Source organism: Serinus canaria, chromosome 10 (assembly GCF_022539315.1).
Source record: "Serinus canaria isolate serCan28SL12 chromosome 10, serCan2020, whole genome shotgun sequence".
Classification (NCBI taxonomy): domain Eukaryota; kingdom Metazoa; phylum Chordata; class Aves; order Passeriformes; family Fringillidae; genus Serinus; species Serinus canaria.
Window position 1 is genome coordinate 3,941,276 of NC_066324.1, and position 23,584 is coordinate 3,964,859.

Here is a 23,584-nt window from a genome sequence, read left to right on the forward strand (position 1 = left end):
TTAAAAAAAACCCCAACAACCAACAGCCTAGAATATAGCTAATGCTCGCAGATGTCTGCTTTCTTATACTCCAGCATCATTTTGCTATCTGCCCATGCCAAAGTATTGCAACAAATCTGTGATCACTCAGGACACCCATATGCCGTGCAGCATGGCTACTACGAGCTCCGGCGAAACAGCGGGAACACGGCCCACGCCTTCCAATTCCGAAAAGCCCAAACCTCTGCTGCTTCAACTCAGCCCGAGTCCCCACATTTGGGGCCAGGTGTCCAATGTCATTGAGGGATGCGAGTGAACAGCTGAGAAACAGAGTGACAACGTCGGAGCGTTGGATGGGGACGGTGAATGCGCAAGGGGAGGATGGTGAGTGTGGATGGGGACATGTCCCACCACGCTTTGTCCCCTGCACTGGGTCAAGCCTTGGCATCCCTTTCCTCCTTCCTGACCCGCATACCTGGGAGCAGCGCTCCGGGGCCGGCCTTGGCCTTGCTCTCAGGATGAAATGGAGGAGCGGCTTCCATTAAATACCGTAAATAAATAAACATGCCATGTAAAAATCGCAGCTATAGATTTCTCCTTCCTCCTAACCCCATCTCTTTTTATATGTTTTATTTATTTATTTAATCAGGAATGCAGCAGCATTTCCACTGGCAGGACTCGCTCGTGGGCTCTCCCGCCGCCCCGCAGGATGCTCGCTGCACATCCACCAGGTCTCCTTCTCCCGTTTCCCCGTTAGGGAATGCCGGGGCAGAGGCAGGAGCAGCAGGGGCGCCGCAGCATCCCGAGGTGCAGCATCTTCCTGGTCCTGCTCCACTCCGGGTTTTTCTCGGCGCTCGCTCGCGCCGCCGCCGCCTCCGCGCGCGCCGCCGGCGCCGCCGCCTGGGCGAGGGGAGCCCGCGGGAGGGGGGGGGAGAGCGGGAGCGCGCGCGGAAGGGAAGGGAAGGGAAGGGAAGGGAAGGGAAGGGAAGGGAAGGGAAGGGAAGGGAAGGGAAGGGAAGGGAAGGGAAGGGAAGGCGGGCGCGACCCCCGTCCCCGCGCGGTCGCAGAGCAGAGAAGCGCCGGCGGAGCGACGCCGAGCTCTTGTTTACCAGCGCTCACTCTCCGTCGTGCACACGGAGGCAGCGCGGAGGAGAAGGAGGAGGAGGAGGACTGGGGGGGGCAGACGCGGCAGCAGAGCGCTGCGAACCCTGCTGCAAGCGAGCGGCGAATTAATCGGGAGGAGCAGCAGAGCGGCAGACCCTTCCCCCCCGTCTCCCTCCCCGCCCCGTTCCCTCCCCGGAGGAATTACAGACCCTTCGCAACAAGCTCCTGGGGTTTGACCTTCAGCAAACCGGATCGCCTTCACCTCGCCCCCCGCAGCCCCACGCCCCGCTCACACACTCACACACACACACACACACACACACCCACACACCCACACCTCTCCCGGATCCCCCTCCCCCTGCCTTGGGCTGGGCAGCGCCGGGGGAAGGTTCGCAGCGCGCGCGCACCCAGAGGAGGAGGGAAAAGAGGAGGAAAGGGAGGAAAGGAAAAAAAAAAAAAAAAAAAAAAAAGGAAAAGGATTTACAAATTCGCTGGGTGGTTTTTGTTGTTGTTGTTGTTGTCGTCGTCCTCCTCCCCCCCGCCCCCGCCGCGATGGCAAGGCGGCTCGGAGGGATGCGAAGAGGAGAGCTGCGGGGGGAGGAGGCGGGGTGCTGAGCGCTCCGCTCGCCCCGCTGCTGCTGCTGCTGCTGCTGCCGCTGCTGCTGCTTTGTGTGTGTGTCCTGGATTCGGCTTTTTTTCCCCCTTTTTTTTAGTTCTTTTTTTTTTCTTTTTTTCTTTTTTTTTTTTTTTTTTTTTGGAGAAGGAGCTTGTGGCAGCCGCGCCGAGGAGAGGAAGAGGAGGCGTAGGGGGGAAGCCTTTTTAATTCATTTTCGACCCAAATTCTGCATTTCGAGCCTCTGCAGGCAGCCGGACTCGTGGTGGTGGCGGCGGTGTTGTTGTGGGTGGTGGTTGTGCGTGGGGTGTCCCCCCCACCCTCCCCGGCGGAGCGGGGAGCGGAGCCGCGGGGATCCCGCCGGGGCAGCCCCGTCCCCGGGCGGGGGGACGGCGGAGCTGTTGTTGTTTTGTAATAGGATTGTCTGGGTCGCGCCCCCCCCTTCCCCTCCCTCTGCGGCCCTCCCAGTTTTTGTGTCTCTGTGTGTGTGCGTGTGTGCGGTGTTTGAAAATGGAGGTTGAAGATGCCGACTGCCAGCCCCGATGTGCCTCGTGTTTGCGGCTCCTCTGCACGATGTACCACCGCAGCCAGCGCTGAGGGGAGACGGCGGCGCCCCCCGCCCGCCGCCCCGAGCCCGCCCCGCCGCCCCGGAGACAGCGTCGCCCCGGGGCTTCCATGCCTTGTTGTTGTTGCCGTTAATACATCGTGAATATCTGTGTATTTTTGGTGTGGTTGCTCCGGAAGATCAACACCCAGGGACCTCAACAACCCTCCGGTTTGCCGCTCCGAAGGGTCGTGGTTTTTTTTTTTTTTTTTTTTTTTTTCCTTCATTTCTTGAGGCAACGTGGATTTATTTACCCTGCCCCGCTGCTCCTCCGCCGCTCGTTATTTTTAGAGGACGGGGAGAGGAAAGAAAGCGAACAATTTTGGACTTCTTTTTGCTTTGTTTTGTTTTCGGAAAGGGGGATTTTGTCCAATTAAAGAAAGAGGAATGAAGTCTGGCGCTGGAGGAGGGTCCCTCGCCGTCGTCTGGGGGTTCCTGCTCGTCTTCGCCGCACTTTGTCTGTGGCCAACAAATGGGGAAAGTGAGTACAGTGCGTGCCCGGGGGGTGCGGCGAGGGACCCCGCGGTGAGGGAGCCCCCGAGTGAGGGGCTGCCGGGGAGGGGGCGAGGGCGGCGGCTGCTGTGTGTGTATTTGGGGGAGCGTGAGGGGGTCCCTATGTTTGTGGGGGGGGGGCTCCCTCTGTATGTGTGTGTATGGGGGGGTGTGTTATTCTGTGAATGTGCGTGTGTTTATGTGGGTGTTGTGCGTGTATGTGAGAGGGGGTCCCTGTATGAATGTGTGTGAGTGGGCTGGTGATGGGGGGCCTCCCTGCGTGTGTGGATGCGAGAGGGGCTCCCTGTGTTTGGGTGTGCGTGTGAGGGGCTCCCTGTGTGTGTGAGGGGGCTGCCGAAAGGGTTCCCTGTGTGTGTGAAGGGGTTCCCTGTGCGAGGGGCTCCCTCGCCGTGTGTGTGTGTGCGTGCGTGAGGGGCTTCCCTGCGTGTCTGGGCTGTGTGCGAGGGGCTCCCTGTCCTTGAGGGGGTTGTGGGGGGTCCCTGTTCGTACCGGGGTCCGTGTGAGGGGCTCCCTGCCCGTGGCTCTGAGGGGGTCTCCCGCGGCTCGCGCCGTTTCCCGCCGCGCCGCCGAGCGGGTCTCGCCCCTGCCCGCGGGGCTCTGCGTGTTTTCCTCCTGTTACGCGTCTGCTCCTCGAGCACGTTTAACAACCCGGGGCTGCGCGTCTCCCTCCCTGCCATGCCCGCCTTCCTTCCCGGGAGGCGGCTGCCTGCTTGTACACACGGGTCGGCAGCGCCGCAGCCCCGAGCCCGACGGAGGGGGCCGTGCCCCTCCTTTGTGTCCCCCCCGAGCGCGGGGCAGCGCTCAGACGCCGCAGCCAGGGCTGCGAGCTGCGTAGTAAACACTCGCAGGGCTGGAAAGGACTCCGCTCGCTTTCTCCGCATGGAAGGAGCTTGATCTCTGTCAATATTTAGAGGCTGTATGCAATAACCTGCCGTAGTGAGTGAGGAATTCCTGGAAATGAACGCCTTGCCTTTTATTGCCGCTTTACCGCCGAGGAGGGGTTTCACTCGCTGTGCGCGGGGTGCGGAATTACGGCGGCATCCCGCAATCTAAAGGTCACAGGCTGCCGTTATTAAAAAAAAAAAGAAAAAAAAAGAATTAATTCGCACATTGACGCTTTACGTTTGTGGTTAAATAGAAAGGTTTGATGGCCGAACGGGCTGCGATCTTAGGGGTGATGCATTTTTCTGAGCGGCCGTGTTGCACGCAGCGCCGAGGCTGAAGCAGCGTGCGAGGGAGCCGCTTCCCTGGGAACACCGGGAGAACGTGGATCGTGGTGCGGGGCCCGGCTCCCTCCAGCCGCGGATCCTCAGCCCATCCCCGCAGCCGCCCGCCTCGCTCGGGAGCTGCCAGAGCCCCGACTTTGTTTTTGTGCATTTCCAACCTGTGATTGTGTTGCAGTGCCCGCCCCTCTCGGGCGCAGGGGGAATCGAGGGGGCAGGGAGGGCTGCGCTGCCATTGATTACACTGCAATCATCGCCGGATTAATCCCGGGGCTGATCGGTTTTCTCCTGGTATGTCGGGCTCACGCTGGATTGAGGATCTCTTGCATGAAATTAGCCTTCCCTTGTTTCCTGGAGTATCTCTGTAGACGGAGAGATGGTAAATGTGCCTTGGAGCCCAACCATTTTAAGCAATGCTCCCTCTCCTTCAGCGTCTGCAGAAACAGGGATGTTCCTGTACTGCATCCTGATGCTTTAATTTCTTCTGCCGTGTGTTTTTCAATACACTCCTGGAGCTGTTGTTATATGCCTCTCCCTTTCAGAAAGATATGCGTTTTTGGAGGGAAGGAACGAGGAGATCAAATTTCTCCATTTTAAATGTAAAGGGAAAGAATTCAGGAGGCAGGAGGGCTTTTCTAAAAGTAGTGGTTTCAGATTCAAAAGAAAGGGAAGTTCTTTGGATGCACTGGCAGTGAGGCTAAGTACACAAAAAAAGATAAGTGAGCAAGAAGCACATAGACGGAGCCTGTAATGCATGTTGAGTAATAATTATGTTTTGTTAGGCAGTAAATGCCTGTTAACTCCTTTCAAATTAAGGCCCAGTTTAGGCTTTTGGGCCAGTCAGGGCTGGAGAACTGCAGTCTTACTTCCATGAGTTGAACTTTTTGGCTAGAGCTGTTTTCAAGAGGGAAGATTAATCTTTAAGTTTAAAACCAAAACCCCCGTGTCCTTCCTCAGGGAAGGGCTTACAAAGGATCCAGTAGCGTGGAGAAACAGAGCGGGAGGAGGAGGAGGAGATTTGGTGCATTCTTAAACTGCTAGGATACACACTTAGAATTGTTTTCCTTGTCTTACCTGGTACAAAGTACTTTGAAATAAAAATGCTTACCCAGCTCTGGCAATGAAGTAATGCAGGAAGAATACTTTAGGATTTTAGGTTCTAGTCCTCTGAAGTGTTTGTGGTTACCACTTACCTAAAATGAGCATCCCGAATGAAATATCTTCTGAAGAAGATCCAGGCATTTAAATATGGGAAGATATGCTGAAAAACTTGTCTTAGCTGAATACTGCCTCTAATCGATTGTCTTTGTAGTTTACAGTTTAATAGCCTTTGTTTTCACGAGTTATTGCTGAAAGAATTTTGCTGTTAGGGGGAAAAATGATCTCCAGAGCAGATGTTTTACATCTCTTCATATTCTTCTCTCTCCCCACAATAGTGGAAGGAAGATTAATCTTAATTTTTATTTGTTTTTCATATATACTGTGTCATAGCTAAAAGGCACTTCCATTTTCGGTCAAACAAGCAAGGCATTCCTAAATAGGAATACAAAGGAGTTACAACTGGAGGGGAGAGACCCATCCCTTTAATGCTAAATTATATAAAATGTGTGTGTAGTTATGTGACAGAAACCTCTTTAAAATGCAGGTAGCTTCAGTGGGGAGCTTCTGATTCAGGAAAAGTCATTTAAAAATGCTGAGAATTCCCTGTGATTGTTTTAGAACGGCACAAAAATGGAAACGAGAAGACCTTTCATTAAGCTGGAGTTTGTGGTGCTGTACCCGTGCATTTGATGTGTAAAGCTACAACTGTTGGAGGCTGTTTGATGCTGGGGGTGGGTTTAGGATGAGGCATAAACACGGTGTTTTCTTCCTTTTCTCCCTAGAGCATGATGGAGGTTTTGATTTTCAGCCTTCTGTGTATTTACAGAGGGAATGTCTAGGAGGGAATGGGTTAAACACTTAGAAGGAAAATAATAGTTTTAGGTGTGATAATACTTCATATTGATGGATATCTTGATGGGTCTGCTCATGTTAGCACCGAGCTTTTGTTTGTCTATCCAGGCTGGATGTTGTGTTTCTGATAATGAACAGTAGCTCATGCTGATGCTTAATCTCTCTCCCAGGTTGCTTAGTAAAGCCCTCATGACCTGCTGAGTGTCGGCGTTACACACACCTCGCTTTTGCATCAGCATTTTCCTGTACACCCAGTGGTTAGGGAGTGTTGGTAACTGGGAGTTGGATAATTCCTGCTGTAATTGAGGTTGTGAGTAGAAAATGCCAGAGCCAGTAAGGAATTGGCATCAGGGGGTTCTGCAGAAAGAGGAGAAGAGGGAAGAGTGGAGGGAGTGATGGTGCCTGGAGTCTGGGGCAGGGAGAGTGAGCCAGGCAGTACTTGGACCATTTTTTGATTGTCTTGGGTTGGACTTCTAGTTTGCAAACCAGAACTGGAGCAAAGGCTTGTGTGAGTCAGAAACTGAGAGGGTTAGGAAATGGAAGGGACTTAACTAATATCAGGCAAAATGTGTTGAACGTGAGGAAGCAGAGGGATGGGTGTGGAAAAAGGGTGTGTTGGAAGTTTCAGTGTTGAACCAACATTTGAGGGAGAAACACTGAGGGGTTTTGTGTGTGTAAAGTGATGAAAATTTAACTTAGTTTTTATGTTCTGAGAAGTGGGGGAAGGAAGGGGCTGCCGAGAGCAAGAAGACAGATCAATTAGATTGACTTCAGCACAACAGAAGACATGATTTATTTGGTTTAATAGGGAAATTGCTCAGATATGATCAACTACTGTGTTAATTTTCGTGTCAGCTTTTCCCTGACGTGTTTTTCCTCCAAACTAATTCTAGGGTATAGTTAAAGCACACGCCAGTGATGCTGAAATTGTTTTCGTCTTGAAAGATGCACACAAAATCTAATGTCAAAGAGCATCCACGTGATGATTTTTGAATCTGTCTTCATTGGTAAATAATTAATTTCTATCAGTATGTGTTACCATGGGAAAAGTTGTTTCAAATCCTGTTTAATTTTCTGCTAAACTGGCAATTTACTAAGGAAATCTTGGAGGAGAATTTTTTTTTAAGCATCTAACATTTAAAATTAAAATCCATTTCAGGGCTGAAACTATTAGCTTTAAAGGATAATTTCAGTTCATGTTTAACTAATGCCTTTTCTCTTCCTCAGTAATTTTTGTTTTCTTTTTACTCTGAGGTAGATTTTACCAGTGATCACTGGAACGATTAACTCAGTGAGAGCAGAAGAGGCAGTTTTGTTAAATGATTAATTATACTGTGTGTATATTCCATCTGTGTGAATTGTGAGCTACCGCAAACTTCATTGTAGAGAAGTTTGTTTATGGTCCTGAACTTTGAGAGAGAGAGAGAGAGAGAGAGAGAGGCAATAACACATGCAGGAAACCTGTTTTTCTCACACTGGATGTTAACTTTGTGATCCCACACAGCAAACAACTTATCTAGCTCATCATCTGTAATGGCTCTAAAGTTCATAACTTACAAAATGTGCTGAATTGAATTATTTTTAAGAAGTTAATGTATTTATCTGAATTATCTGTAGTTAAATTAATGAACTTCATGAGCATTATTGTACTTGAAAAGCTGATGGCAACTGAAAAAATTCCTGGAACTTTGGTTTATGAAATTAAATACATTCTTGCTTGGATCTCAGTGTAAAGCTTTCACATTTGGAAATGCTTTCGGATGTTATCAAGTAGCAGCTGGTTTTTATTTATGTGTGATTGCGTACATAGGAATGGGTAAACTGCAGTTTATTATTGAAAACTATTGTGGATGCTAAATTTTAAAAAAAGCTGCAGTTTAAGTAATTGTCTCGGGAGTCTCATAATTAAAGTTGTTGCAGATTTGTCGTTGCAGTTTAATTTGGATCTTGACAGAGCTGAGCTTTTAAGGTTTCTGGGCTTTGGTGCTAATGGAACATGCTGCTTTTAAGAGTTTGTGTGCAGAAAGACTTTGGGAATGCAGTGATGTGTTTGAAAGGTAGAAATACTGTTTTAGTATTTTGATCTATTTGATGTGTATAATTTTTCTATCACTGTAAATTGTATAGACAGCTTCTTTGTGTAGGTTAGGTGGATTAGTTTTTATGATTTATGAAAGCCACTTAAAAAAGAATAGTTTCACTTTTTTTTTTAATTGTACAAAAGCAGAACTCAACAAACAGCAGTTGATGAAGACACATTGGTGGTTGTTAGCCAGCCTGTCTTGTGTGTGGTTTTTTTGGACTGCTTTTTTTTCCCTGTTAGCCAAGTCATGACAGGTACAATCTGGACTGATTTCTGGAGTACTATATTTGTCTTTTTTTGTGTCCAGAACTGTCTGAGAGAAACTTTGAGGACAGGCAAACGATCAGCAGCACACGGTGTTCATTCATATGTTTCTGTGCTCTGCAAACAGCTGTACCGAGTCCTCAAGCTCAAAGATAGATTCTGGTTCCTTTAGACAGGACTTGTTGGGTTTGCTCATTAAGTTTGATAACACTTTGACTTATTAATTAATTAAGGAGATGCATTCTGGCAAACCCGGTTGTGTTGAGAAGGTTTAACTCGCCCTTATCACTGAAAGTTTTTCTTTCTAACCTTTGCAAATGCAAAACATGAGCCATTCCCTTAGGATATCTTGCAAGACACCAATTAACTTCTTCGGTGTTGATATTCTCAGGAAGTTGCTGTTGTGGCACGAGATTGTTTAAAATGTGCTGAAAAGCAAAATTGTTTCTTTATTTACAGGTTGATTTGCATATGACTCCTAAGCTTTAATGTAACAGAATTTTATTTATTTATTAATTTTGGAATATCCAAACCTGTACATTTCCAGTTAGTCTGTTTCTCTCTTGGTAAACTTGATGGTATGAGTGGAAACAAACATTTGTATATTTCAGTGACTTCCCAGAGAATTTTTTCAATGGCACTACTTTCTTTGACCTATCTGAGGAGAATGGATCTCACACCCCAATAAAGTACTAAGTTTATTCCTTTAGAGGACCAAGTCCACCAGTAAATAATTGGGTAGAATATCAGATGCACACTTTTGCAGTAGCACAAAGTAATTTTAGTACTAACTTAGAGCAGTAATTCCCACTGTCACTGAAGTGCTGCCCGGGTTGGGTTTTAAGACTTTTTTCATTGCTGACTTCAAAAAGGTGTACATGATACAAATAAATTTTTTAAAGCAGTAAGTAGTCATACTGCAGGTGCTTTGCCACCATAGTTTCTAAGTTTGGTGTGTGTGTCCTGCTTCGGTGAATCCTTGGTTTGTGGAGATGTGTTTGGGGCAAGTCCCCTGGCCGAATGAGCTTGTTTGCCTGTGTTGCCAGCGAGGACACGTTGCTGCAATAGCTCTGTGACCGGTCAGGGAATGTTATCTCCAACCTCTTATTGATGCCATTACATGCTGTAAAGATAGCTCTGTTTACTTGGAAGTGTGAGCATCAACTGATCAAAACACTTTCTCTTAACAGGTGGGCTTTTTTTTGGAGTTCTTTGTCGAACATCCCTTCTGCCTATGCTGGGAGCAGTGTCTGAAAGTGACAAGATCAGGCAGATGCAGGAAATATTAAGAGTTTTTAATGACAGAGGCAAACTTTACATGAGTGGTTATCCCCTGCTGTTGAATTGGTGATGGGTCATTTTTATTGACTGTTTCCAGCAGCTTTGTAGTTTTTTTCCTTTAATATGAACAATTTGCAAATTATTACATTACTCATGTAAGTGAGCTCCCTACACAATACTGTTCAAATAGCAGAGGGTTTGGTTGGAGGCAGGAAAGAAGAATTTTTTGAAGTTCAGGATGCATGAAATGAATACATGCTGAAGTAGTCAAAGATCCCTTGTACTTTATCAGAGAGCAGTCTGCTTGAATGAAAGGTACTATACCTGCTGTTAAGTTTATAAACTTGGTTTATACAGATTACTTTTTAAATTATTCATGATGCTATGTTACAAGTATATCTGACAGGTTTAAAATAAATGGCTTGATGGTAAGAGGGAGCATGCATAAATTAGAGCTAGGATAATGTGCTCTTTGAAGTATCTCTCCCATTTGTTAGTAGTGGAATACAGTAGGTAACTGCAGCTGAGTGTGTGATTCTCAAGTGAGAGTACATCATTATTTTCAAACTGTGGTGTAGTGGCAGTTCTTGTGTAAGACAGATGAGACGAAGCTGCAGGGAGGACCAAGGTGCTCTCTTTGTTTTTAGTTACAGACACATTTCTGCTGAAACAGGGAGAGCATTTATGGGCTGAAAAGTGTAAGCACACCGGTTGAAAGGGTTTGCTGATTGCTGTGTGTTGCTGAGGTTAGGGTGGCATCGCTTTGTTTTATTTACTCTTCTCTGTTAGCATTGCTGTGGGTTTGTAAGCGCTCTTCTAGCAAGGTGCTTGTACTTAGCGGGGCCGGTGTCTGATTTGCATATGGATGGTGGTGCTCAGCTTGAGAAGTCTTCCAGGAAAAGTTTGCAAGAGCTGAGCCATTGTGTTTGGAGAGCGTTATTGGTGAGGAAAGAGAATTCCTGGGCTCTTGGATGCAGAAGCAGCTTCCCCAAACATACATTGACTCAGTGCTGATTTTCCTGATTTTACAGACAGGCAGCTCATTATATTTGAGAAGCAAGCTCCCGAAGGAATTTATGGGATAGGGGAAAAAGCTGCCATAATGATGTGTGATAGAGCAGCCATAAAAATGATTGCAGGATTTTCTGAAAGTGGAAGGTCTTCTTGTAGACAGGGATAGTTCAAATCTTAAGCCTTAGTCAAAGGCATACAGCATTTTGGAGAAAGATCTGGTGACAGTTGCCCCTGGAAAGTGTCTATAACCAACTTTTTACAAGAGAATTGGCTTGTGCTTGCAGGGAAGGGCTTTATCCTGGATCTCACTGGGCTGCTTTCCTTATTATTTCCATTGGCTTCAGTTTGTAGTTGTCTCCACATTTTGACCTTCTACAAGTAGTACTTTTTAATTCCCTGCTGCTCTTCTCACATCTCCTTGGTATGTTTGTGTGAGAGTAGCCTTGAAAAGTTTGAAGAGTGCACTCTGTTCATGTTGGGCATGGAGTGAGGAACCAGCCCTGCACGGTAGGAAGGGACATGTGTTCGCTCAGCTCAGCTGACCTCGGAGTAACGCTTGGCCGAAGTGTGAAGAGTTGAAATGGCAATGGAAATTCCCTGTTTGCCCTGTCCCTGTGCTCTGCCAGGGCATAATTTAGTTTTATTATGTTCTTTTTTTCTCTTTTTGGGGATTTTTGATGTGTAGTTCCGTTGTTGTCTTCCTTAGTCGATTCAATGTGCCCCACTGGGGATTTGGTTTGTTCTCCAAAATACTGCTGGACTTACATAGCGTGGATTGGGTTTTTTTTTAAGCTTTCAGGTAGTTCTACCTTTCTTTCAGGTAAAAACCAACTTTAGAGAGACTCAACAGAGTGATGAGGCAAACTTTGATTTCAGAGTTCCACTGGATAGAAGGAGGAGCCCACTGGAATTGTGATAGAACCCAGCTTCCACTTCTGGATTAACTGTTGCTTCTCTCTGGTTGTTCTGAGCCCCAGCAAGATGAAGCGGCTGGTGATGCTGCAGTTAACATCATCTTTCAGTTCATTGTGGCTGAAGCTTTTGTCACGTTGTTAGTCTCTGAGATTGATGGCAATTTATTGGTCCCTTGCAAACACTGTGTCTCCTGTGATGTATGGAGTGAGTGAATGTCCACCTGTGCTCAGAGATACAGAGTAAGTTGCTGTTCCTCTGTGCACTTTGCTCCTCTTCCTCAGACCTGAGAGATGTGGAGCTGGGGCAAGTTGAAGGCCAATAGGATGTGTGACCGCTTGTATGTGCAGGAGGATCCAAAAAGTCAAAGGGTCTGTTGTTAGTCCTGTTGCTTGTGCACCTTGGGTATGGAGATTTTGTGTTATTAAGTGATGTTGGTATTCCCTGCAGCTGTGTCCTTGGTGGAGCTGGGGTCTCTGCAGTTGTCCCTGTAGAAAAGAGTGGCAATGGGGTGTAAGAAAAGCAAGTTTGTTATTTCATACTTGTGACTTGGCTTGGTTAGAGACTGACTTGAGCCTGCCAGGATGCTGCCTGGGAGTGACTGAAGGTTTGTTTGTTTCTTTTTTTGTGTGACTTCTAATAAAATGTTTATATTTTTGTCACATTGGAGTAGGCTGACTACGTGGACAAATATTTTCATTTATACTGTCTCAACAAGAGGCATGACATACATATCGAATGTTCACATTCTGGTATGAGAGTCTCTTTTAAGATTCAAGCTTAGATATTCTTAGGTGGGTTGTGGTTCTGAAGTGGCCAGTGAAGGAACAAAGGCCCTTCCAAGTTAGTGCAGTTGTTGTCCTGCAGGAATCAGGCAGAGAAGTGCAGTGGAGTGTTTGTGCTGGAGGTTCTGGGCTGCAGCGGAGCACACATGAAACACACATCTGTTTGTACACGGGCTGTGTACAGCTCTTTGGGTAGTTCATTGTTTAAATAAACATGTTGCATTAGCTGTGAGGCTTCAGTGCCAAATGCCCACTGATGAGATGTATGAGGGTTTTGTTGTTCCCAAGCCACACTGAGGAACACAACAGCTTTATAATGCAACATGTTTGAGGAAGATTACAAAAAGAATTTGGGGTGGATCGAAATCAGCACTTCAAAAGCAACAGCTTTGGAGTAACTCAGCTACAGTGCAGCACAGCCCATGGAAAATCACTGTCATCTTAACAGATGCAGTGTTATTTTGGAGATTCCACTGTATAAATACATGGACTGTGGTTAAATTGTGATGGCAACAGATGCAATCTCAGTTCTCGATTCTTTCATCTCCTTAATATTTAAAAATACCCCACAAAGTGAAAAAAAACCTCAGTCAACATCAAGGCTGAAAATATTCCTTCTGTAAATCACTGGGGCTGTACCTTTAGGGCTGGGTATGATTTTGGGTGCATCACTGAGGATGAGACTTGGAGAGAGTGAATGCTCATCTCTGTGAGGGAGCTGCAAATGCTGCTACTCACGATTTATTGTACCATTTGCATATGAATGGAATTATTCAGCTCTGCTTAAGAAATGTCAGCGAGATTGAAGTCAGAGTTGGTTAACCTGGCAAAAAGATATTTCCAGTATTTTTCATGAAAGAAAGTGATAGTATGTAGACAAGAATTACACATTCCACTGGCTAAGCCAACACTGTCTGAGGATTTTCTTGGTGTCTTAGTAGTTGATATCAGTGACTTTATTTTTAAATTTGTCTGTAATGCATTGCAGCGTTGAAGGGAAAGGGAGTTGGAATGTGGGAATCAGATGCTGTATCACAATGCTGCATAGTTGTGTTCACATTTGTTTTTCTTTCCAATTTGATTTTGTTTTTAGACTGATTTGAAAAGTATAAATTCAGAGCAAGGGTCTTCCTTTTAACAAAGAGCAAATAAAATGTAGCTAAGATGTTACTGGTGCATTCACCTTTATCCATCCACTAGTTGGAGAGAAAAGCCTCAAGTTAAATACTGTAATTTTAAGTACTGGATTTTAAAAGGAACCAGAGAATTTGTGTGAGCATTGGTAGTCATGCATGCTAAAATAGGGAGTGATCACATCTCGTGCTTCAGGAGCTGCCAGTATTGAAAGGTTGGGAAGAAATGGTGTTCCTCCTCCGGGTGTCTGTATTTCCCTCCCCATTTGTAAAATACAGAAAGTGCTGTCCTTGGGGGGTGGTTAAAGGCTTAGTTTCTGCAGCAGGGATGTGACTTGGGATGCTCCTGTGGCTCTGTCATCCAGGTGACAGCACTTTCACTGGGAAGCGGCTCCTTGCCAGGCGTTCTATGACTGTACTCTGAACAGAAGTGTGAGGATGGGGGTGTTGGCATCAGCTGACTGATAAGGAGATAGTATATTACACTAAAAATACACCCAGGTCTTCACAGGCAGCTGTGAACATTACCTGGTGTCATGTGCAGCAAGAATGAAAGAGAAGTTGAGGTGGGTTGAGCGTGGCTCGGCCTCGCTGTGAGGATGTGCTGGGATGCTCTCTGTTCCTTCCATGGGATTTCTCTTCCTTCAGGAGCAGCTGCTCACAGAAGTGTGCAGCTCTCCAGTGTTTCCTGCATGTTGCACATGTGGCTGCAGCCCTTGTTCACTGCAGGACCAGAACACTGCTCTGAGCTCAGCATGACTGTCCCTGCTCCCAGTGTCTCGTGCCTCGAATTCGTGTTCAATGCCCTTGCAGCTTCTCCCAGAGCTGCTGACATGGGAAGAGGTGAATCCTGTGTAATGGGGAGAAGGGGAGAGTGAAGGGGCTGAGGATGTAATTGCCATGTCATGTTTACTGATTTTTGCAGGGGGAGGGAGGGATGCTCCATTTGGGATGTCTGCACACCCTGGTTGTGTGCATTCCTCTCTGTTCTCGTGGAAGTGCACTGCGAGATGCCAGGGGGATTGGATCATGTGGCTTTGCAACCTTCTGGTGAAAATGTTTTGAATTTTGATCCAATTTGTCATTCCAAGTTTATTTCTTCTTTAGCATGAAGGCCTCAGAGCACTACTAGTATGTATTTTTTTCTTTTATTGAGATGAAGTAAATGGATTTCATAGTGACTTATAACAGCAAGCAGGAAGAGCTCGCTCTGAATACAGTTTTAATCTCATTTTGCATATTTTTAGTTGGATGTTTTTAGTGACTGACAGCTGTTAGAACTCTGATTCACAAACAACCATTTTTGAAAGTACAGACCTTTTTGCTAGTGAATAGCAATGTGTTTCTACAAATTCATGTAAATAATTAGATGCCTTGGATGCATTGGCTCAGATCCTTAATTTTCACATTTTTAAGTGACAAAATGGCAAATGATGTATTTTCTGGTAGATTACTTCTCATTTTTTTATTTGGATGGAAAATGGTATTTTAATTGAAATGCAGAAGATCTGGGTTTTAAGACTTAATTAAAACTCCAAGTGTGAAGGAGAGGCATGATTAAAATAAAATAAACAGAGAAAATAGTTTGTCATTGTTTCTCAAAAGTTTAGGGTTCATACTGACTGTTTCACAGGTTTCTATGCAGGGAGTCCTTTTTAATTTGGGATTAAGAGCTCAGTTGAACTGAACTATTGCAGTAAACTGAAATGAGGCACTGCAGAAGTAGCTGTTGAAAGTAAAAGCTCTCTGAGCATTTCATCAAAGGGTGGCTCCAAGAGAGCGCTGAACAGCAAATTCACCAGTCCCAACTTTTTTTTTGGTGTAAATTATATGCTTACTATTTTTATTTTATTTAAATTACAGTAGGCATTTGCCCTAATATATGCTGTTACAGTTTCATGTTAGATTTGTAATTAAGTTTATTTTTAGAAGAATGCATTTAAGTGGTTTATATAAAATGATTTTCTATTTTTGTAAATGAAATAATTGTTTTTTATTGACTTTCGATTTCATGCAAATGTGGGGGTTTTTTTGGCTTGAAGGTTGTGTAAGCAGAAAGAAATTAATGATTTGAGAGTGTTTTCATTAGACAAAGAGTAGAAGATTTGTTGTCAGTAGCTGGGGACCCTGATGGGCAGAGTTAACTCTTATTTAGACATGGATGGATGTTAGAGGGCGTGGTACAGTTAGTTTATATAATAAATTATGCCATTGATTATTTTCCTGGTTGAGTTGAGAAAGGCACATTGTGAGTGCGTTTGGGATCTGACGCAAAACCGTCAGAATGTCGCAATCCCAAAAATTTCGCAATCCGAGGCAAATCTGATGGACAAGTGAGTGTTAATTGTGAGTGAGCCAGATTTGCTATTTTTAATTTGGCCTCGCTATCACGTCTCTTCACAGATGAATTTGAAGGCTACAGGGAGTTGAATGATGAGTCACTATTGAGTTAGTAAAATCACAATTGATCTCCATTTCCTGTTGATTCCAAAATTACTGAAGTGTGAAAGCTGAGAGTGACTGATCACTTCTTGGAGGGAGTTTGAGGGTGGAATGTGGAAGTGACTCTCTCTGAAGTAACTCAACGCTGCCCTGGGTGTCAGGACAGGGATGTCTGCAGTGAGAACAGGTGTGTGTGTGATGGTCTGGCGGCTGAGTTACCTCCAAGGAATGATAATCCGCACACTGAAACACGCTCGCCCCGCAGCCAGGTGGGGGGAAGAGGTGTCTTCAGTGGTTAATGACAGAAGCTGAAGGTTAAAGTTTTCATGAGTCTCCTCGGTACTGGGGCTCTTTCTTACTGACCTGTGTTTCTGTTGCTTGGCTCGGACCATTCATTCTCCCCTGAAATCCCCGTGCTCCCAGTGCTGTTGCTGTGGCAGTGCCCTGCTCCTCTGCAGCGAGGCGCAGTGGCAGAGGGGGATGCAGGGGCAGCAGAGGAGTGGGACACAGAACATTTTGTGTGTCTGTTGTTGTTTGTAATTACCTTTTGATGAGAGGCAAATCATCTGTCATTCTGCAGCTTTGTTCTTTTCTTGTGATGGAAATGCTCTTTTGACAGATACTAATTAGAAACACTGTGGTAAGTGCAGGTAAGATTTAAAATTTCTTTTTTTCCTTCCTAGAACTTACTGTTAGCAAAACCTTTTTTTTCTTTGGTTAGGAACTATTAAGTCACATTACTAGACTCTGCCCACGTTGCATATGTAAGAGTAAATTCTGCTGAAGGGGGGTTTGTTGGAAGAAATGAAAGGGAGGGTGTACACTCTTCTGAGTTATACTGGAAGCAAGCTATAAAGAAGCCTTGAATTATCACTACAGGAAGAGAGAACTTAGTTTAGTTCCCTGGGAGGATGCTCCTCTGCTGCATCCCTCACAAAATTCTGATTTTAAAGAATTTTTCTGAAGGGGTATTCTCAAAGGGCAAGTAACAACCTGTGTTCTGCCTATATTTTCAGATGGTCTTTGAACCACTGAAACTTGTCCTGGCTACACTCTGATATACTCTGTTAAAACAGAAATAAAGAACGAAGAGAAGAAGAAATATACCTTTTCCTTGGAAAGCATGTACAAATTTTCTTCAGTGTTGCCATAATTAGGATTGTAGTAAACTGGGAATGGGGGGAAGAAGGGATATCTGACCCTGCTGAGAAGAACTCAGTTTTTGAATTTGTAAACAAAACAGGAAAAAAAATCCTGCCGGCTTCCTGACAGGCAGGGTGTGCGGTTTTCAGTCAGAGGAGCTGATTCAGTTGGTCTGGCTTTTGCAAGGGAACAACGAGAGGAATAAATTGCTCTGAGAGGGTGTAAAGAACTTTCCTTTCCTCTAGAAAAAGTTGAGCAAACATGGAGCGCTGAGTTGCATGGTTGAAATTTGGTGAGGCGTGGAAAGGACACTGGTTTTCAGCAAAGTATGATGTTTGTTCAGAGTGCTGTGAATTCAGGAGTAAGAGTTGTCACACTTTAAAGACACCTCTCAGTCGAACGGAGGTTTAAAGGAGCTGCAAGAAGCTTTATGAGGAGCGATCTTGGCAGTTCTCAATGCTGCCGCTTGCAGAGGATCTTCAATTACTCACAGCCACACCTTGATATCTTATATCTTGCCTTGTTGTAGCATCTCTGTTGATATGCCCACTACAAGAGCACTTTGTTAAGACCAATTAAATGTATAATATTTTTATAATACTTGTGTTTTGGAAAAATCAATATGACCAGTTTCCCTTTGAAATGACAAGATGCCTGTTGTGCTGACAGAGTAGAACGCATTAGGAAGTGATGCTTTGTATCCTCTCAAGAGTAATGTGCTCTTGTTTTCTCTTAATCAGCAGGATGTTCTCCTGTATGTCAGATGTCTTAGTTGTTTTTGTGATCTCTATCAGAGAAGAGTGAGGGGGGAAAATGTCAGAGGAACAGAACAGGTTTAAAAGCTTTATAGCAGAGAAAGCCTGCAGCCCTGCATTTCTGTTTAAGTAAAAGTGGTAATCACCACCTTAGGGTTGGACACTTCGTGTTTATGTTTGTGCTTTAAACAATAAATAAAAGAACAACTTGCCCTTCAGAAGAACATAATTCATAGCCTGTTGAAATACTCTGGGGCATGAGGAATATAATTAACCCTTTTCCCTTTAGCGTGGTTGTGTTTCAGAAGCAAGATGTCTAACACATTATTTGCTAGTTCACTGAAGTAAGGATTTTTCAACTTGATTGTCTGAAAATCAGATTTCTTCCTCCCTCCATTGCCTTCCCCTCCTTCCCTATTTTCTGACCTGCAGTTTCCAAATTTGTAATAGGTCTAGTAGTGGTTGCCTTTTTTTTTAAAAAAAAAGAAACACTTAAAAGTAGCCATTGAGAAGGAAAGCTTATTTCCCATCACTCTTGCTCAAGGCTATAGGGATAGATCTTGGAAGTTCAGGCACTTGTCCAGGCTTTTCAGAGGAATTTTTAAGAGACGCTTTTGATGTAGCGAAGGAAGAGCAAAGACTTGAAAGGACTGACAGCACAACCAGGATTTGGCTCAATGCATGGGCAAAACCTCTTCCCGTGATCCTTGAATATTTTGCTTTACTGATCAGGTCTTGGGTAGCACAAATCAATTCTTAACTATTCCCTCTGATAGTTTTGGTATGATTCAGTGAAATAAGACAGAACCTGAAATGCTTCCAAGTCTTTTTTTCCCATCTTGACTCTCCTTGAAGTATGTGAATTAGTGTGAGAAAGTGTCTGTAGCTCCCACCGGGTCAAATGGAGGTTGAGATAAAAATACTCGTCTCTGTGTGTATTGTAATATTGATCGTGGTGTGGTAAATAATTCCTTGGCAGCAGGATTGCCAAGTCTGATGTTTTACACTTCATTTGTAAGTTCTGGTGCAGTCTTGCTTCTGGCTCTGTGCTCAGACCTGCTTTTTGTTCTTTGGTGGATATCTGCTTCATTACTTCCTTTTGACCAGCCTTTCCTTTCTGATAAACCATCATCCTTTGGATTGGTTTAGCTGCCTGGAGCTCCCAGGGTCTGTTAGTCACAGTATTCTCTCTTTGTTGTGACATTTTAATAAATTACGGTCTCCATGAAGACCCATTCCTGTTTCTCGCCTCTCTGGCATGGGTGTGCACCAGTTCACACCAAAACAAAGATTGCTTCCCAGTCCCTTTCTTTGAATTTCTTTGTTTTTATCTGTTCCATTGTAAATGTCTTCACACAGTGTTACCCAGCACAGTCATTCCTGTCACTTAGGGACCTCCTTCTTTGGGCACTCGTGTTTTCCAAAGCGGACTAGGAAGTTTTCTGTTAAAGGCAGTGTGGCCCTTTCACAGATGGGGGTGGTTCCGAGTTCAGGACTTTGTCTGTGTCCTGAATTGCTGGTTAACTGTGGAGGCAATGAGGAGACCGAGTCCTGGTTTCTGACTCTGAAGCTGAATGAAGCTGGCATGTGGTAAAGCAAAGCACTGTCGGCTCAGATGTGTTTTCTTAACATGGAACCAACTAGCCTTGCACAAATACCGTGGTTTTCTTTCACAACAGCGGAGTGGGGCCAGCCGAGCTGTCAGACGGGTGAGGCGAGGCCGAGGGCTGTCCATCACCTCTGCTCCCACACCAGCTCACCTTCAAGCTGGCAGCTAGAAAGGAGGGTGTTCTTGTCCAAATCCTTTTTACCTGTGCTTTCCCACCCTCCTTTTACTTTGTTTTTCTTTGTCTGGCTTGGTTTAAAGCTTTGTGTTTGGACGTGGATGTGGCACTGTTAGCCGGTGCGGTTGTGCCACTGAACACCCGCCCCGGCAGCACAGCTTGTGTTGGCAGGAGCTGCTTGGCTGATGGGACTTCATGTTGTTTGGGCAGGCAAATCATAACTACAGGCAGAAGAATGCCTTTTTTGGGGTGGCTCTAGTGGCTCAGTGGAGATTAGATTCTTCTCCTACCTCCCAGATTGGCAGCTGGTTTTGCTGTTGATGATGGTGGGGAAGGATGTGGGGTGCTATAATTAGTTGTGGGATTTCAGAGCTTGGAGAAACCTTCCTTGTGTCTGAAGGAAACAGTCTCACCAGAGCTTTTTTGAATGTAGTCTGGGTCCAGAGAGAGGTTTGCTTTGATGCAGACATGTAGCCTAATTCTAAAGTCTTGTGAGCAGCTTCTGGCCATGTGTCAGTTTCCTTCTCATCAGATATCCAGAATTATTTTTTGGGGTGGTCCCTCTGTTTGAGGGATGGCAGCCATTGAGATCAGCTAATACTGCTTTGTCTGTCTTGCAGAATGTAAAGTGTCTCAATTGTTATCATGATAAAAAGGTTTCTGAATGCAATGAAACTAAAGATTATGTCACTTAGCTTTATATATTTAGGAGTGTATTACAGGGTTCATGTGGTTTCTCTTGCTTCCCTTTGTCTAGTTCCTCCTTTCATCTGTTGCAGTGGATAAAGTTCACTGTTTAATTTTTAATCAGAGTTCTCTAAGGAAGATTTCTTACCATAGGTTAATTATAAATATATTTTCTATAATAATTTAAATATTAAATAGTGCACATTTGTTAATACTTTACTGAAGAAACACACCTGCTCACAGGCTGAGGTTCCAGGTGTTCTAGTGCTAAACCACTTTTGACAGCAGTTGCTCACTCCACAGTTCCTCCAGGGAGGATATTTTTATTTTAATTCCATCAACCAGGTCATGGCAGTTAAGTTCTATTGCAGTTAAGAAAATATGAGTCTGAAAGCTTCTAGTGTGTTGTGTCCCCCTGCCTAACATGAAAATTGTTTTTTGAGAGGATGAGATATTTTGAAATAGTGATCTTTCCAAAAAATGGTGCATTTCAAGAATCAGTTCACGTTAAACCTAGAAAAGCCTCTTTAGATCTACTTTTTCCTGGTGAATGCAACAAGCTAATTTTAATGAGGACTTTAAAGTTGTGTGCCTGAGATAAATCTCATTTTGTGTACATCCCTCTGTAGATATTCACTATAAAAACAGAGCAAAACTTTCACTCAGTTGTTTTTCTCTCCTTGATGTTATCCATCTTTTCTGACTCAAATTTCTTCTAATTTTTTACATTATCTTCTTCATGACCAGAACAAATAGTGAAATAGTACCAGGGAGCTGGGTGCAGTCAGATTAAGTGTTTGTTCATCATCCGTGCCTTTAGGTAGGAGAGGGGTGTGTAAACAAGGTAAAGGGTAAAAACAGTGATGAAGACTGAGCTCTCCATCTTGGTCTTGCCTTGATTTTTCTTCTGGAATAAATCTGTGCTGCTGCACATCCCAGTGAGGGGAGGTTCCTGAAGTTGGGAGAGCCTAGAGCAGCGTCCAAGTTTGAAATTGCTGCTTGGTTTGTCCTAGTCCCATCTCCTGCAACTTCCTGCATCCTCTTCCCCCCAAAGTCTTGCAACACCCTTCTTGCAACACTCTTCCCCCCAGTTCTGGCTGAGAAGGGGGGTGGAGTAGGTAATCCCTGATGAGGAGCTGCTGAATGAAAGGTGCCATGGATTTATTTGTCTCACCCTGTTGGACTCACTGCTTTCTCACGGGGGAATTTGTTAGAAATGCATCAGGGTAACCTGTGGCACCCCAGGCTCTCCAGAAGCACCTACCAGAGGGTGAATAGTAATTCTCCTGCTTGCTCTGCCATTCCAGTGCTCTTCTGATGAAAGTGGATATGGTGACAGGAATTGCAGTTGCCAAGCAATAGAACTTAGCAGAGCCTGGCTGGTTAAATACCCAAACTGTTCTGCTCACCAGAATTGCAGCATCGTGCATCACCCACAGTGCATCTAGGCAGTGTCTAAAAACTGTGCATGGGGTTGGAAATCCAATGTCTTGGGCAGTATGTAAATGTAAAACAGACAGTATGGGCTGAAATGTCACCTTGAATGTAAGTGTGGGAAGCAGCTGGGAGTAAGCCACTGTTGGCTCGTCTCTTTTTAACAAGTTATGTATATTTATGTTACTTTATTTTTTATTTTTACTGTTTTGCAGTAAGATTCAATCAGTTGCTGATGAGAACATCTGCACAGATACATTGAAAATCCTATACTCAAGCTTTCCTTGTATTTTCAGAGAAATGAAACTCCTGGAGTTCTAGTGGTTGATTGTGCCTAAAGAGCTCTGGTTTCCCATGCTTAGCCTTGTTTATCTGGCAGCTTCTTACCTGTGTGCATTAAGGATGTTTTGTTTGAGGAGGGACTCACCTTGAGTGGTATCACAGAGGTGTTTGGTTCTCTTTTTCCATGGTTATTGTGCTGTGATGCCTTGGAGACAATAAATACTGTGTGAACGCTGCCCTCGTGGAACAAAGGCACTTGTTCCCTTGCTTGGGCTAGGTTTGTGATACTAAAAGTAAGTCAGAAGCATCCAATTCACCAGAAAAATGAGTTCACATAGGAACTCCTCCTGGTGTAGCAACTTTGGTTTGCATTTGCCTTAAATTGAGTTCTAGTGCAAGTGTTTTTGGTTGATAAGGCCTGAACTATGTTACCTTGTCTCTGGCCAGACCACGTGTTTTACCTTTTATTTGGAGAGGAAGGTTCTTTTTTCAGTCTAGTTAGCTCATGGCTGGAAAGCCCCACAGCACCTGCATATATGTAATTTAATACCTTTAAAGCCCTTTTTGGAGATTGCAAGTTGGTCATATTTTAACTGCCTTGAGAAAACAGGTTACAGCATGACCTATGTGATTTTTGAGCTGTGTAGCTGCCATGTGAAGGGAGGGGTGGAAGAGCTCCCTGTTCTGTTAAAGGACGTTTGATAGCATTAACTTTTTCTTCTGTTCAGTTAGATCTTTATTTTTTTTTTAACACCATGTTAAATTTTTATTTTGTTGGAAATAAGGGACTAATGGAAGTCTTAGTTCAGTTTGTTAAGACAGAAACATTGCTGTGGAAGGCCAGAGAACGTGGGATTTCTTAAGAGCTGCTTAGCACAGCATAGTAGGGCCCTGTGTTGCATATTGTTAAGAGTAGTTGCATCAGACTTGTAATTTTTCTGTGGATCTATGACTCACTATTAAATCCTTTGCTGACCATTATGGATGCAATTGTATGTTATGATATTGTTTTGTCAGTTGGCTTCTAATGAAGCTGAATGATCTGGCCTGATTATCCAGCCATTTTTGGAAAATAATAATACTAAGCAAATTCCCCAAAAGCTTTTAAAGAGTGACAGCTTTCCTAGATTACTGCAGGGTGGCAACCTGGCAGGCAACTAAGGGCATGGTAAAGTCTTCCTAAATGTGAGTTGCTGAGCCCAGCCACATGATGAATTTTCATTCTGGAAGAATTTGGCTGCTTATCCCAGCTGCCTAAGTGTATATCCCATAGGTTTCTGTCAGCCAGTTGCTGAGTCACTTGGATGTGCAGACAACTGTTTTAAAAACAAATAAATAAAATCGTGCACACAACTATTTTTTCTTTAAAGGTGGAAAGAACAGTCCCCAGGAGAGACAATTTTTGCTAAGCTCTATTGTCATCACAGATTGTGAAACATAAATTCAGTGTTATAAACAGCTTGTAATTTCAGTCTTCCATTTTTGCTTTAGCAGGCATTAGACTGAAGCTGCTGGCATTGGGTTGAAACATTATTAGCACCATTAAAAAAATGTTTTACTCTCATAGTTATTGATCATAATGTGCCACCTACTCAC

General features: G+C 44.5%; 1 protein-coding gene across 2 annotated transcripts in view; it reads left to right on the forward strand.

The window, feature by feature from the left end:
• The first annotated feature begins 1,376 nt into the window (after positions 1 to 1,376).
• Positions 1,377 to 23,584, forward strand: part of IGF1R (insulin like growth factor 1 receptor) — a 170,038-nt gene continuing 147,830 nt past the window's right edge. For both annotated transcript variants that reach the window (XM_050978276.1, XM_050978277.1), the window contains exon 1: positions 1,377 to 2,781. In XM_050978276.1, coding sequence (XP_050834233.1) covers positions 2,688 to 2,781 — 94 coding nt within the window. In that variant the 5' untranslated portion in view covers positions 1,377 to 2,687. The remainder of the gene's footprint in view (positions 2,782 to 23,584) is intronic.